This window comes from Cervus elaphus, chromosome 18, assembly GCF_910594005.1.
Source record: "Cervus elaphus chromosome 18, mCerEla1.1, whole genome shotgun sequence".
NCBI classification, from domain to species: Eukaryota; Metazoa; Chordata; class Mammalia; order Artiodactyla; family Cervidae; genus Cervus; species Cervus elaphus.
In genome coordinates, this window is record NC_057832.1 from 122,259,900 (window position 1) to 122,275,195 (window position 15,296).

At 41.6% G+C, this 15,296-nt stretch overlaps 1 protein-coding gene across 7 annotated transcripts in view; it reads left to right on the forward strand.

The window, feature by feature from the left end:
• RBM33 (RNA binding motif protein 33) overlaps positions 1 to 15,296 on the forward strand; it is a 109,966-nt gene that overhangs the window by 22,790 nt on the left and 71,880 nt on the right. For 5 of the 7 annotated variants that reach the window (XM_043873260.1, XM_043873255.1, XM_043873256.1 and 2 more), the window contains exons 5-6: positions 1,438 to 1,747; positions 5,339 to 5,455. In XM_043873260.1, coding sequence (XP_043729195.1) covers positions 1,438 to 1,747; positions 5,339 to 5,455 — 427 coding nt within the window. The remainder of the gene's footprint in view (positions 1 to 1,437; positions 1,748 to 5,338; positions 5,456 to 15,296) is intronic. The other 2 variants (XM_043873259.1, XM_043873261.1) reach the window with 1 other exon arrangement.

The window sequence follows — 15,296 nt, forward strand, 5'->3', positions numbered from 1 at the left end:
CCCCCGACCCTCTCACTGTGTGCTCATGTGGCTGGTGGGTGGGCGGGAGCCCTCTGGGGTCCCTTTCATGGGCACTGATCCCATTCACGAGCTTCCCCCCTCATGGACTCGGCGTCTCCCAACGGCTGCGCCTGCAGACGCCATCACACTGGGCGTCAGGACTCCACACATCAGTTTTGGGGGGATACAGATATTCAGTGCACGGCAGTAGAGAACATCTTTCTCTTGACTAAGAGCTTATAATAGTAAGCTCTGTTATAAAAAGAGGAAGAGGTATTTACTGTACTCTTGTTAAGTGAAATAATTCTTTTCAATTTTATGAGGAAACATTTATTGTGAAAATAAAGACACTTCTTGTGTATAAATGTAATTAACAAATAGATGCTATTTATTATTGAGTTGTAGATGTGTAATAGATATTTTTTAACATAAAGAAATTTTTATGGGTAACAGTTAAGTTTTATTTATTCTACCAGTTAATTTGTTTCCCAATTTTATTCTCTGGTATCATTATTAGATTTGGATCTTTTGAATTACATTGCCCTTGAAGTATACTTTTTAGGAGTTTTTAGCCATGTAGTATCTTTATGTGTGTGTGGAATGTTCAGTTTTTTTGTTAGGATTGTATACTTAATGGGTGCAAACTTAGAGTTAGCCCTAAAACCTTGCCCTTTAAATGTTGTTATTATGCACCTTAATTGTTTGACATTTGTCTGTTGTGATTTAGCAGGTGGAATATATTTTTTTTTTCAGTTTTAAAATTGCCTTTGTTTATTTCACTCAGAAATTAACTATTTTTTAAAAAATTTGAGGCTAGTATAAACTTGATTTAGATAAACATTGAAATGTATTTACATGCTGACTTTTAATGTTTTGATTTTTTAAAATACGAGTTTATAGTTGGCATCATAGATTTAAGAAAGCTCTTAAAATTCCATCAGTGTGGGGAGGATATATATAGACTTATGGCTGATTCATGTTGTATGGCAGAAACCAGCAAAACATTGTAAAGCACTTATCCTCCCAAGTAAAAAAAATTGAATCTGTGATTTTTCAATTTAGAGAGTAGTACTCCTAGTTTTACTTGGATGTCTTAGAAAATGGACACCGCCCTTTTCATTCTGAAAGATAGAATGAAAAGTGGTCTGGTTTCAGTCCTGGACTTTGGCCGGGTAGACCTGTTTCTCACGGTTGGCCTGATTCTCCTGCTCAGGTTGCGGGAGTGATGATGATGCGGGCGCTCCGGGCGGCAGGAGTCTGGCGCTGGCTGAGTGTGGCACATGCGTCTCACGTGTGGCCACTCTTGTGGTCTGTGCGCATTCCCCCGTTGCTGAGCTGGCTTCTTGCTGGCCTCTGATAGCCACTAACTCTCGTAATGGTTTAGCTTTGCGCTCCACTCCAGCTGCCTGCCTTTCTGTGTGTTTCTGTCCTCTGTAGCGCTCAGGATGTCACGATCAGCCTGACGGCCACGTCAGACATGGTCACGTCGTTTGAGATGTCTGACACCAACGACCAGTCTGCAGAGCAGGAGTCTGAGTATGAGCAGGGCGAGGATGAGCTCGTCTATCACAAGTCGGGTGGGTCTGAGCTGTATGCTCACGAGTACCCAGAAGAAGGGCCGTATGAGGGGCACGACGCCGAGCTCCCCGAAGACCACATTGAGTACGTGGAGGGGCCCGAGGAGGAGCCGCTGTACAGCGACGAGGTCCTGGACATCGAGATCAATGAGCCCTTGGACGAGTTCACAGTGAGTCGCCCTCCTTTGTGTGGCCGGAGATAACGTGGCTGCCTGGGCATGGGTTTCTAGACTGATTTGAAATCTATTTCCCTCCCCTGGGAGGGAGGGAAATTAGACCTTATTATCACTGTCTGCCAGTTTCTTTATCTGAGCTATGACAAAGTTTGTGTTGACAGCTTGTTTGGCCGGAGCGAATGCTCCTTTGTCATTGTGGAAGGCTGCACAGAATTGTGACCTTGAGGATTGCACCCTAAGGAAGAAAACAGCTTTGTGTGGTGGAGATACACTGTCAATTGTTAGAAGTACTTAATGCAGAGCTTTTATCCAGGCTTTAGACAAGATCTGATAAAGTCCTTCTAAGGTGAAAAGATTATTGACCTGCTAAAGACATCTTTAAGGTGCTAATATTCCAGAGTGATTGATGTCCTGCTCATTCATCCTTTTTTGTAACTGAGAACTGTCTAAACATGAATAAAGAGATTGGAGGTTAGTTTAGGAAATGTCACACACAATTTGTTATCTGTAATCAGGAAGCAGAGATTGCGCTGATTTTTATTTTAGAAAGGTGGTTTTGGTAGGTAGGGTTTTTGTTTTTTTTTTTTAAAGGTTGAACAGTCACAAAGAAAAAGGTATTAGTGAAAGATCGTCTGTCTTAATGATTCCTTATTGGGAGAGATTTGTTTATGAAATAAGCACTTAGTGAAATTCTGTTGGAAGGGCGAGATTTCCGCAGATGCAGTAGGATCTTAGGGTTTTCAGCATGCTGGGCTCCTGTGGTGCTGTGTTGGGGGCTGCTGGGATGGGGTGTGGGTCAGCACATTTAGGGCGAGAATTCTGCCTTTATGTTTTCATTCAGAGTAAATGACTTTTCATTTGAGGAAAAAGTGTGTGTGTGTGTGTGTGTGTGTGTGTGTAGTTTTGAAAGAGATTGTTTATATGGAGCCTTAGAATATTTAGTCCCAGACATGGTTGTGTTTCCATATCTCAATAGTTGTTTTTAAGGTTTGATTCTTTTTGAGTGCTTTCTCTTTAGTAGACGTAATCACGAAAAGATGTGTGTAGTTTTGGTAAACAGAGTCGTATAAAAGGCATCGTGAGTCCTTGTTCTTTCGATAACTCTGTAATGGTTTGTTTTGGTAATAAACCCTACAGTAGTGTGGACTGGTGATCTCTGGTTTATAGTGTGTTCATGTACTGTGTTAAAGTGAGACACTAGTTTAAAATGGTCCTTAAAAATTAGGCCAAAATCTTTTAAAACTGTGCCCAAGTATCTGCTGGTTAGTGTTGTGTCACCTCTACTACTCATCCCTAAGATGAGGTGATTGGTCAGTCGTATCCTTTGTAAGTTCAGCATTTCAACAGATCTTTACCAGTGTGGAAGCAGTGGGGACACGAGAATTGCTGAAACATGAAGCATGGCCCCTGCCTTCTGAGGGCTTAGAATTCAGTGGAGCAGTCACTGTGTGGGAAGCACTTGGTAGCGCCTACACATGGTCACGGAAGGGGCCCCTCTCTCTCGTGTTCTCGCAGAGTTTGTTGTAAAGAGGGTTTCTAGTAAGTGAGGAATTTCTCGCTCTTGTTTTCCAAACTTGGAGTTAAGTTACATTTAAGCTCCTCATTGTATAAAATCCAACTTAAACCATCTGACATCTTGTGCCTAAGATTCAGGTATTGAAAAAAAATGTGCAAATTCAATACAGTCACAGTACTTACCTACATTAAAATTAATTTTTTCAGAATTAAAAAAATCTGGAAGTTTACTTAAGAACTCTGAATGTCTCAATATTTTTATAGAGAGTTATAAAGTTTAAAGGTGAGGTGAAGGTCAGTATCTTTCTGGAGCAGTGTCAGCCCCCCTAAGTATATCCAGGTTTATGTCCATGCTCTTTCTTTTCTTCCCGGTTTAAGATTTCCTGTTTCTTCTTGATAGTTGTCACAGTAGACTCGGGCAGTGCCTCCTCTTTGCGTGGGGAGGGAAGAACGCACTCCAGCTGTGAAATGCTTCCCCAGCTCTGTGGTGAGGGCCTCTCCCTGTGTTCTTAGGCTGTCACTGGGGCACGGGTTAGTTAGTTAGTTGCGTCCCTGAATGTCCCAGAGGTATTTTAGTTTATTAAATGGCGTATTTAACTGTGGTTCGTGTCCTGGTTAGGCTGTGTTGACTCATACACTGGAGCTGGAATTGAGCTCTCTGCTGATCCCGAGTGTGTTCTTTCTGAGCTCACGCAGGCCAGATGGAGGGATTCTGTAACTGGGAGTAGAATTATAATATTGCAGAATGTTACAACTAGAAGGGACACTTACCTGAAAAGTTGATAGTAAACTGTAGTGTTCTTTGCTGTCATACTCAAAAGCAGGTTTTTTTTTTTTTTTGACTTGCTGTCCTGATCTTGAGAAGGTGAATTGAGATTTGATATAAAAACTTGTGTTCTTGTATTAGGAAGAGATGTAAATTCTTTATTATCCAACAGGATATTAGAACACTGTCAGGTTCTGCTGAGCATAACTAGATTTAGTGCCTTTAAAGTTAGCATAGATTGAGATTTTGTAAAGCAGTGTTCTGTAAAAACAGCTTTAGATTGGGAATTTGTGTAACAGGTAGCGGATTTTTGTTTCCCGGTGAGAATTCCGTGGGGTGGACTGTGCTCCCTTGTCTGTTCACTTGCTTGCTTCTTACGGCCTTCTTTGCAATCTGAACAGTCCTGCTCTCAGTGGGTTGTGGGTAGTGATGGCTGCCCTTTGAGGTGGAACGGTAGCGGTTTCCTTGGGGAAGTAAAATGCAGTATGTAGGGGCAGCCCTGAGAGACAGCTGGGGGGCCTCAGGCGGTCCCCACCTTGTGTGCTGCTGCGGCGAGACTGCTGGGCCCCGAGCAGTGGGCTGTGCAGGTCCCGCGGCTCGTCTGCTCTTCCCCCGCCTTGTAACTGTCGATGGTTCACTGTAGCTGGTGGCCAGGGACGCGGGTAAGTTGAGCTCCCCTGGAGGGGAGCCGTTACACGTAGTAATACCTGTTGGAGCCCTTCTTTCCTTGCAGTTTGCCGGCTTCCTTCCCTGTGTTTTTAAGAGCTGCCTGCCTGCTGCCATGCTCCTTACATTCCATGCAAACCTGCGATCGTCCTTCTAATTCAGAGGAGTGGCTGATGGAGAAACTAGTTCTAACGTGCAATTTTAATACAGCGCCTGTGTTGAATTGAATCGCTCATACTTTTGTTGTCTTCTATTGCTGTAAAAATAGTTCAGGTTGGGCGTGATTCCAGCCCCAGTGCTGCTGCTGAGCTGCTCTGTGCAAGCACACACACATTTTCTTTTTTAAGATTACGTCTCCTTGGCGTTGACTTTGAGAAGAGCTTTGTGTCGGGGTCCCTGGAGGTTGAGGCAGAGTCCGTGCCACTCCCCGTACTGACCAGGCTGGCATACTGCGCTTTGCTCTCATTGACGCTCAGGGGAGTCCCATTCTGGTTTTGTGCTGAGTGCTTTTCTGCTCAGATGGTCGTTGGCATAGTACAGTTTGCTAACATAGCTAAGCATGAGTCATGAAGATGAAAAGTGCTTAAAAGCCCCAAAGCAATGTGAGAAAAACTTATTTTCTGTTTAATGGCTGTTAGGATGAAGAATACTTGCAGGCTTGTGGGCAACAAGGGATGAAAGAGCAGGAAGACTGTGTTGCTGAAGAGGAATTAGATGAGATTACTGATTCCCAGGTTGATCCTGAAACCGAAGAGGTATTTGTTCATCTTTTTAAAGAGTCCAAAAGTTTGCTAGTTTTTTGTTTTTCCCTTCCGTATTTAAAATGAGCATCTTTTTAATGTTGGTGAAAAGTTAATACATCTCCTCTTTGAAGTATGAGTGTACTTAAAAAAGCAGAAACCAAAATCCCTGAGCTTGCAAGAATGTTTGGACAGTGACTTCTGGTGAGCTGTGTTCTCTAGATAGATGTCTGCCCTTTGAGTGTTGGAATGTCTTACCTGTTTTATGGGGTGTGGGTAGGAATCTTTTGAAATGCACAGTATATGTTAGTGCTTTGAAAGAAGTACTGGGATTATCTTAAGTTAATTAGCATCAGTTAAATTTGACCATTATTCAGAAGGTACTGCAGAGTTCCCTGGATTTAGGTGCTGTGTTAGGTATCAAAGAAGCGATGGTTGAGAAGCTGGGTGCTTGTGCTCACAGAACTTGCAGTCTAAAATGGGGGAGAGAAGACGAGGGCGCCTTCCAGTGAGGGAAAGGTAGAGGACCTGCTGGGAGAGAGGCTCAGGGGCTGCTCTGAGAACCCGCACCGCGGCCTGTCTGGTCGCGTGTGTGTCTTGAGGGTGGGTTGGGGTGTTGAGACTTTATGGAAGAGGTAACCTTTCGTGAAGCACATCTGGAGAACTCTGTGTTGTCAGGACAGATTGGGGTGTGCTGTGAGATGGAAGCCGGTGAGTTCTGTTTTCCAACCTTAGAACGTTGACCCATGGGTCAAGCGTGTAAGCCATGAAATCATTCTGTAGTCTTAGAACTTGTTGGTTTAAGATTTTTTTTTCTTCTTAATGTTTTCTCTCAGTTATTTGCCTTAATACTTTCCCCCTTTTCCCCAAGAGGCCATGAAAAGTGATATCTCACTGGCGTAGGTCATTTACACTAGGTGCTACATCAGTGTTCTATGAGCCCAGTATACAGAGCATTGCCCTTTCTTTTCCCTGATACAGTGGGATGGCAGAGTGTGTGGGCATGTGCAGACACTTTCTGGGACACATCCCTGCTCTTCCCCAGTAAGCTAAGTTTGGTTTTTCTTTTTGTGCTTTCTCTCTCTTTTGCTCTTTGAAATAATTTGAAACTTAGAGAAAAGATAGAAGAATAGTAGAAACATCACTTTGCCCAGATTCTTCAATTGTAGACAGATAGATTTAGCCAAAGGAACCACAGCTAAAGAAAATGTTACGAAGTGGTTCTCCTATTGATAACTGCTCTGTTCTGAGTAATGAGCCCCTGCCTCGAGGTTCAGGGAGACCGATTTATGTGGGTCATGCTTAGCACCGTATCCTATGTACTCATTGCCCAGTGCAAGGCCAGTATGAGCCTCGATTAGGTCTGAGAGAGAGCTGAAAAGTCGTTAAAGGACGGTGTGTGGGTAGGGGCCTGATGGAGGTGGCTGTGGGGATCATTCTGAGGGTGAGTAGCTGAGAGGGAAACTGAGGGACCCAGTGCCCGTCAGTTAGTTCATGTCCTCTTCATTAATTTGTAAGACTCTGTAGTGGAAAAATTAATTCCATTGATTTTTTTCCCCTGCAACTTACTCTTTCAGTATTCTAGGTAGTACTTCTCTTTACTCTTACTACACAATAACATATTGTGTTTGTAGTATATTTTAGAGTGAGAAAAGGTTTTGTAGGTTTTAATCTTTAGATGATCTCTGGAAATATAAACTATTTTATTGTAAAGCAGTTAAATAATAAGACTTCTAACAGGTGTTACACTTTAGCTTGAATGCCTTCTGGAACTGACAGAGGGTATGACTTGTAGATTTAGATATTTCAAACTTTGGTTCCTGAGCTGTATTCATTGAAATATTGAAGCAAAAGTGGGTTATTATTTAAAAATGGTAATCGTTCCTTCCATTTTCATGTCTTCTGAACAGAGAGATTCAGGGAGAGAGAGAGGTGTCTTTGGAGGAACATTAATGATCAGTCCCAGCCCATAAAGTAAATGAACTTGTGACATGTATGAATTAATATGATAATATCTCAGACATATTAATACTTAGGAATGCTTAATCACTGGGGCAGAAGTTAGACCCCTTCCTTGAACCTTCTGCCAGTATTGATCTGAGATTAGTTAATACCAGATTTTACATGTATTCAAAGAAAATGTTTGAATAATAGTGTGCTAGCTTTAGGCTCACCTTCAAAACAGAAAAGTCACCAAATAGTACAAGTTTATTTCTCACTAACGTCAAAAAATTCCCCAAAGCGTTTCAGATCTGGTGTTGGCCTCCCCAGGTAGCCTGGTGCCCAGGCTTCTTCAGACTTCCGTGCAGTTCCGGGGCTCTGTGCTTTTCGTGGTCCACATCCAGGAAGTGGATTGCAGTGAGGCTGAACCGGGCCCGTGCCCACCGTTTGAGGAGATATCCCAGAGTTCTCAAACAGCACTTCATAAACGTCTCATTAATTACTCATTAGTCACATGGCTGTACCTCACAGCAAAGCAGGCTGGCGAATATAGTGTTTTATTAGGTGACAGCATGTTCAGCTAACGTTGGGAGTTTCATGATTAAGGACATCATAGAGAACGGGGAAAAAATGCACACCAAATTGTTTTGGTTTTACTCTATTGTTCTTGGTATTACGCCTTTTTAAGCCATAAAGGAAAAGAATGATTTCATCATACACAAATACCCCAAAACACTATAAACAAGTTCAGAGTAATGTATTTAGTAAAGTTAATGTATTCGGTGTGTTCTGTATATACAGATGAGCACTCCTGTAAAAAGAAGGGCAAAAAAATGTGAGAAGGTAATACAAAAATAAGACAGATGATTACTAAGTGTATAAAATATATTTAATAAAATTAAGGCAGTTGTGAATTCTAACCTATCTTAATATTGGCAAAAATAAAAATCCTGGTCAGGTATTTATTCTACTGGAGGACTACCTTGGAGATGGGAAACAGTCTTCCACAGTTCTCTCATGTCTGTGCATGTTTGGGGAGGAGGGCACTGACTGCCCTTTGCTCCTGTCTTTTCAAGGAAAGACGTGTCTTTCTCTGGAGCAAGGGGCAGGCCCGCTTTGTGCTCATGGTAACAGTCCCCTGAACTCAGGTCCCCCCATAACATGGCTCCCTTTGTGCAGGGTCACCTGGCCCTCTTTGTCTGAGAGCCGGCTGGGAGCTGGGGCTCAGGGAGCTGGCCCCCAGATGACACTGCTGTCGTTAAGAGGAGTAACTTGTCCTAGTCTGTGACTAGGAGTGTCGTGCCTTCTCACAGCCTCCATGAAACAGTGGCAGGCTTACCTTATTAGCCTGCAAGAAGGGTAAAATTGCAGACCCTTCACTGTTCGTGACAGCATCAAAAGCCTGAAAGTCCTTTGGCTCAGTAGTTCCAGGTTGATGAAGTTATCCAAGGGTTAACCTAAGATGTGCTCAAGGATACATGTACCAGCTGTTTGTCTGCAGCCTTGAAAACAAGTGGACCCAGGGTAGATTTTTCTGCAGGGTTAAATGAATGATGGTCAGGGGACTACACATTCCTAAAGGATGCCCTTGTCCTCTTGGACATGAAAAGAGACTTGTGATGTGTGACTTGAAAAGAGCAAGCTAGTGGAGTTCCTCCCCTAGGTCCTCCATAGCTGTGTATGTCTAAACGTGTGTGCGTATATGTGTTTGTGTCTCAATATGTGTCTGGGAGGATCAAGACCAATGGTGATAGTGGTCACCTCTGGATGGTGGGATTATTATATATTTTATACATCAAATACTTTAAAATATTTTGCCGTGAATAAGATAACTTTTGTGAACAGGGAAATACAGAGTGGTTAAAATTTAGCCCTTGGTAATTTGGAAGGCAAAGAACTAGAATGTGTTTGTTTAATTCCTGTGATTTCTAGTTGATATTAACCCTAACTTGAAATATCTTAATGGTGATTTTCTGTATGTACGTTTTTATAGAGAAGTAAACTCTCAGCCAGATTACATAGTTTATCTTTTTTTATACTGTCTGTTAAGATGTATATTGTTTGCTTTTTCTTCTAAGATGTATGTCCCATAGTTTTAAACAAAATATTTCAAAAACTTTTTTAAAAAGTTACACATTTTTCTTATGCTCTGCCCTTGACTGCTGGTTTGTTTACCTTGTTTGTGTTTCTTGGTTTTGTATTGATGGAAACTTCTTTGTATTGCTCTTTGCTTTCAGGTCTTAGTAGTCCTTCTTGGAGGCAGGTAATATGCTGGACTTCGTCCTGGCAACACATGTTTTGGTGGTGTTTTCTTCCTCATACTGGTATCACTGAATGTCCGTCAGAGAGATCATTGTTGAGAACTTGTATGTGTGGTACTTTTGTAGGTGCTGGGAGTGAGTGTTACATATTATTTCAGTAACTTTTGGTAAGCTTTGCTTTTGGAGGGCTGTCCTCCTGTCTTTTTTAGACATATAAATAAATTACATAGTCCTCATGGGAGAGCAGGAGTTTTATTTTGCCACATACACCTGTGTTCTGGTGTCTTTCTAGTTTTTCGACTCATTTTCTTGGAGTTAACTGCAGGGTGTTGCTGAACCAGACCTTTGCAGTCCACCCTGTGTTGCAGTGTGCATGCTCTGGGTTGCTTAAAATGGAGGTGGAAGGCATATTGCACTTTTTCAGATAACTTCTTCCTCAGAGTTATGTTTAAGTACACATTAGAATCTGAATTATGGAAATAAAAAGTAATTTCTGTTGAAAAGTCTATTTTTGGTGACTCCTTTTATTTAACTAAAGTTCCTTCTTGGTTAATACAAAAGAAAAAATCACTGTACTTGAAACAAGCTAGAAAGATCTCATTATGAAAACTAACTCTTGAGCCTTTCTAATTATACAGTCTTGTCAGTGCCAGTGATGCTTCTGTCTTCAAACGTGGTTACAAAGGTTTGCTATTTGATAGTTGTGGCTTGAACAGGTGAGAAGTTTAAATGACATCTTTGCACCATTTAAAATTGAAATACTTTAAAAATTGTGATAACATTTGCATTCAGTAGTATTTACATCTGAGGTATACAGTTTAATGTATACTCAAAGATCAAAAAAGATCTTCACGACCCAGATAATCACGACGATGTGATCACCAGCCTTGAGCCAGACATCCTGGAATGTGAAGTCAAGTGGGCCTTAGGAAGCATCACTAAGAGCAAAGCTAGTGGAGGTGATGGAATTCCAGTTGAGCTATTTCAAATCCAAAAAGATGATGCCGTGAAAGTGCTGCACTCAATATGTCAGGAAATTTGGAAAACTCAGCAGTGGCCACAGGACTGGCAAAGGTCAGTTTTCATTCCAAAAGAATTCCTAAAGAGCCTCTTGATGAAAGTGAAAGAGGAGAGTGAAAAAGTTGGCTTCAAACGCAACATTCAGAAAACGAAGATCATGACATCAGGTCCCATCACTTCATGGCAAATAGATGGGGAAACAGTGAAAACAGTGACAGACTTTAGTGTTTTGGGCTCCAAAATCAGTGCAGATGGTGACTGCAGCCATGAAATTAAAAGACACTTGCTCCTTGGAAGGAAAGTTATGACCAATCTAGACAGCATATTAAAAAATGGAGACATTACTTTGCTGACAAAGGTCCGTCTAGTCAAAGCTGTGGTTTTTCCAGTGGTCATGTATGGATGTGAGAGTTGGACTATAAAGAAAGCTGAGTGCCGAAGAATTGATGCTTTTGAACTGTGGTGTTGGAGAAGACTCTTGAGAGTCCTTTGGACTGCAAGGGGATCCAACTAGCCCATCCTAAAGGAAATCAGTCCTGAATACTCATTGGAAGGACTGATGTTGAAGCTGAAACTCCATTACTTTGGCTATCTGATGCGAAGAACTGACTCATTGGAAAAGACCTTGATGCTGGGACAGATTGAAGGCGGGAGGAGAAGGGGATGACAGAGGATGAGATGGTTGGATGGCATCACCGACTCAATGGATATGAGTCTGAATAAACTCCAGGAGTTGGCGATGGACAGGGAGGCCTGGCATGCTGCGGTTCATGGGGTCGCAAAGAGTTGGACACAACTGAGTGACTGAACTGAACTGACAGTTCAGTGATTTGATAGATGTGTACACCCAAGTTACCCTCATTATCCCCGAAGATTCCCCCTTGTTTGTTTCTCGTCAGTCTTGTCTCCTCTCAGAGGTGAGCCATGCCCTTAGTTCTGTTTGTTTAGTCTTTCCTAGTCTAGAACTAGCATTGCCGACTCAATAGATGAGAATTTGAGCAAACTTCAGGAGATAGTGGAGGACAAAGGAGCCTGGGGTCGCGCGGTCCATGGGGTCGCCAAGAGTCAGACAGAACTTAGCGCCTGAGCAGCAGCAGTCTAGATCTTCACGTGAATGTGGTCAGTGATGGTATGCTATGTGTCTAGCTTCTTTTGGCCACCATAATGTTTTTTGAGGTTCATTCAAATAGTTGTTTATGTCCGTAATCAACAGTTCATTCCATTTGATGGACATACCTTATCTGTTTTCTCTTGATAATAGGTAGTATTTGGGTTGTTTTCAGTTTTTCTGTTATCATGAATAACTAAAAGAGCTTATTTTACATATGGTTTTGTGGATATACCTTTTTTTTCCTGTAGTATTAAGTAGAAGTGGTACTACTGAAACAGGGTAGAAGTATGTTTAATGATATAAGAAACAGCCAAATGGTTTTCTTAAGTGTTTGTACTGTTCATCCTCCCGCTGGCCATATATGAGAGTCTCAGTTCTCCCACGTGTCTGTGTTTGTGCCATTATTCGTCTAGAGGCTCTCCTTCCCCGCTGAGTTCCTTAGTGCTCACGTGAGAAGCGGTTGCCCGCTGAAGCCTGAGTCTCTCTCTGGAGTCCCCGTTATGCCCCATCGCCAGCACCGCGCTGTCTCGGTTACTGTGGTGTGAAATCGGGTAGTGTGGTCTACCGGTTGTGCTGCCTTTTCAGGGTGGTTTTGGCAGTCTAAGTCCTTTGAGTTCTGTATATAAATTCTGTAATTGACTTGTCAGTGTCTATTAAAAATCTGGTTGGGATTTTTTTTGAACATTGCACTGTATTTTTAGTCAAATTGGGGGAAAACTAGCGTCTTTATAATCCCATTGCCTGTTAATAACCACGGGCTTCCCTGGTGGCTCAGCTGGTAAAGAATCTGCCTGCAGTGGGTTCCAACCATGGGTTGGGAAGATCCCCTGGAGAAGGGAAAGGCTGCCCACTTCAGTATTCTGGCCTAGAGAATTCCATGGACTGTGTAGGCCACGGGTAGGCCATGGGGTCACAGAGAGACATGACTGAGCAACCTTCACTTTCAGTCACTTAACTGATGTTTGGCATTGGGCAGGTCACTTAATACTCCCTTGCCTTAGTTTCCTTTTCTGGAAAAGTTATAACCAGTCAATACAGTTCAGTGATTTGATACATACGTATGTCCAGGTTACCCTCATCATCCCTGAAGATTCCTGCCTGTTTTCTTTGGTCAGTCCTGACTCCTCTCAGGGGCGAGCAGTGTCCTTAGTTCTGTTTACTTAAATTAGTCTTTCCTGGTCTAGAATAGGAAAGTGAATAACCACAGTCTAATGATTCACACTTGTCTTTTTATTTCATTCTTTTTGCTTTGTTGACCTCCAGTACTGTGTAGAATAGAAACATTGAGGGCATTTGTTTTTGGTTCATTCTTCATGGTAGGGGTAAAATACTTAGTATTTCATCAAGTAAGTAGTATAAGCTGCCTGGAGGTTTTTCAGTCAGATTGAAGAAATTCTTTTCTATGTCTAGTTTGCTGAGTTTTTGTTTTAATCAGAAATAAGTGTTGAATTTTGTCAGTGCTTTTTTGGCTCCTATTGAGATAATCTTGTGACTTTCATCCCTTGTTTTTTTAATGTGCCTTAAATTGACTTTAAAAACTATTAACTAAAAAAAAAAAAACAAACAAACAACAACAACTATTAACTATATTCCGGACTTAATTTCTGTTTTGCAGATTTTTCCATTAATGTCCTCTTTCTATTCTGGGGTCCAGTCCAGGGTACCACATTGTTGTCCTGTCTCCTCTGGTCTGTGGTGGTTTGTAGGTCTTCCCTTGAGTTCCACAACCTGAACAGTCTAAAGAAGTGTACTGCCCAGGTGTCCCGTGGAATGTCTTCTAACTGGCCTTGTCTGGTGCTTTTCTCATGGTTAGACTAGGGTGATGGAGTTTTTGGAAAGAATACCATGGAGGTTAGGTGTCCTCATGGAGGTTAGGCAGTGTGAGCCTTGGTCAAGTGCTGAGGTAGCCTTGGTGGCCAGGTGAAGATTGTAATTCTGTGATGTTCTTTCACTTTCTTTACTCTACTTTAGCACCCAAGGTGAGCGAGAGGGACTTAAGCGCCACCTCTGGAGAAGGAGAGTGTGTACATATATTTAGAATTCTTCTTGAAGGGAGATTTGTTAAATTGACTGATTTTTGGATGTTAAATCAACCTTATGCTTCTGGCTAAACCTTCACTTGGTCATGACATGTTTTCCTGTTTTGTTGGATTCCATGTGGACAGAGAAGCCTGGGGTGCTAGAGTCCACTGGTCCCAAACAGTTGGACACTACTTAGTGATGGAACAACATGTACTTTTATTTTATTAAGCAATTTTGTGTCTGTGTCATGAACAAAATTGGTCTGCAATTTTCTTCTCTTGTAATTTTTGCACAATTTATTAATAATTGCTAGTCTTTTCAGTTTGTAAGTTTTAACTCTCAGTGGAATTAGAATTGATTTTTATCTATGATATAGAATTATTCTCTATCAAATATTTTGTAAGCTCTAACAACTTTTGGAAAGTTTTTAGAAGCAGTGTTCTGTATAGCCTTCTATTTCAGAGAATTACCTGAAGTCCCTGCCCCTCAGATTTGGGATGGAATTTTGAATTTTCTTTCAAAAACTGAGATCACAAGTTCATTTCAGAGTTAGCTAGAGAATGTAACAAAATATGTAAGTCTGTGTCTTGCTGCCTCTTAGAGTTTCTAGTTATGTATGTATGTTCAGACTTTGGTGGACTTGTCTATTTTGTAAAGAACTTTCATGATGATTTTCATATGCATCCTCTGTTAAGTATTACAAATACATCTTTCAGGTTTTTAAGATAATTAAATAGCTAAAAATCAAACCTTTGAATATTTTTGGCAGTGTCTATATAAATGAAGTCAGAATCAGGGTAACTTAATTTTTATATTGTTACCCAGCACTGCCCTTCAGTGGAATTTTACTTGTGAATGGAATATTGTGAATATTTGTGAATATTCCATTCATAAGTATTTCTCTGTAGAGAAAGTCAACATTATGGCAGATAGGTAAGTTAATTCTAAGTACACGGCCAAAGAAGATGCCATTTTTTTGAGACTAGTATTTAGAGTAAGAGGTAGTGACCAGTGGCTGAAAGAGTGAGTCTAACTTAGTGTTGCCAGGTGACCTATATTTGAGGCAGCTGAAGCCAGCAGTTTTTCAGTTTCAGCTCAGGGCTTGTGTAATCCTTGGTGAAGTTCAAATGGAACTGGACCCTGAGTGCGAACCAGAAGTTTGCATCCTAGGATATTCCGTCTCTCCAAAAGTTGACCTTGTGCCATCCTTTTTGTAGTCAGGCCCTCCCTCCATTCCTAATCCTCGGTGACCAGTGCAGGTTTGTCTCTTGGAGAGTGTCATATGTGGAATTGTCGCAGTGTTGTCCCCTTTTGAGTGACTTATTGTGCCTTTTGACTTCTGTCATACGGCATGATGCCTTTGTGATTTCATCCCAGTGTTTATATCGTTCTTCCTCTCTTATTGCTGAAAGAGCGTTCCATAGTTTGGATGTACAACAGTTTGTGTATCCATTCACTGTGGTTTCTATTTTTGGTCATCCAATATAGAACTGTAAAACTT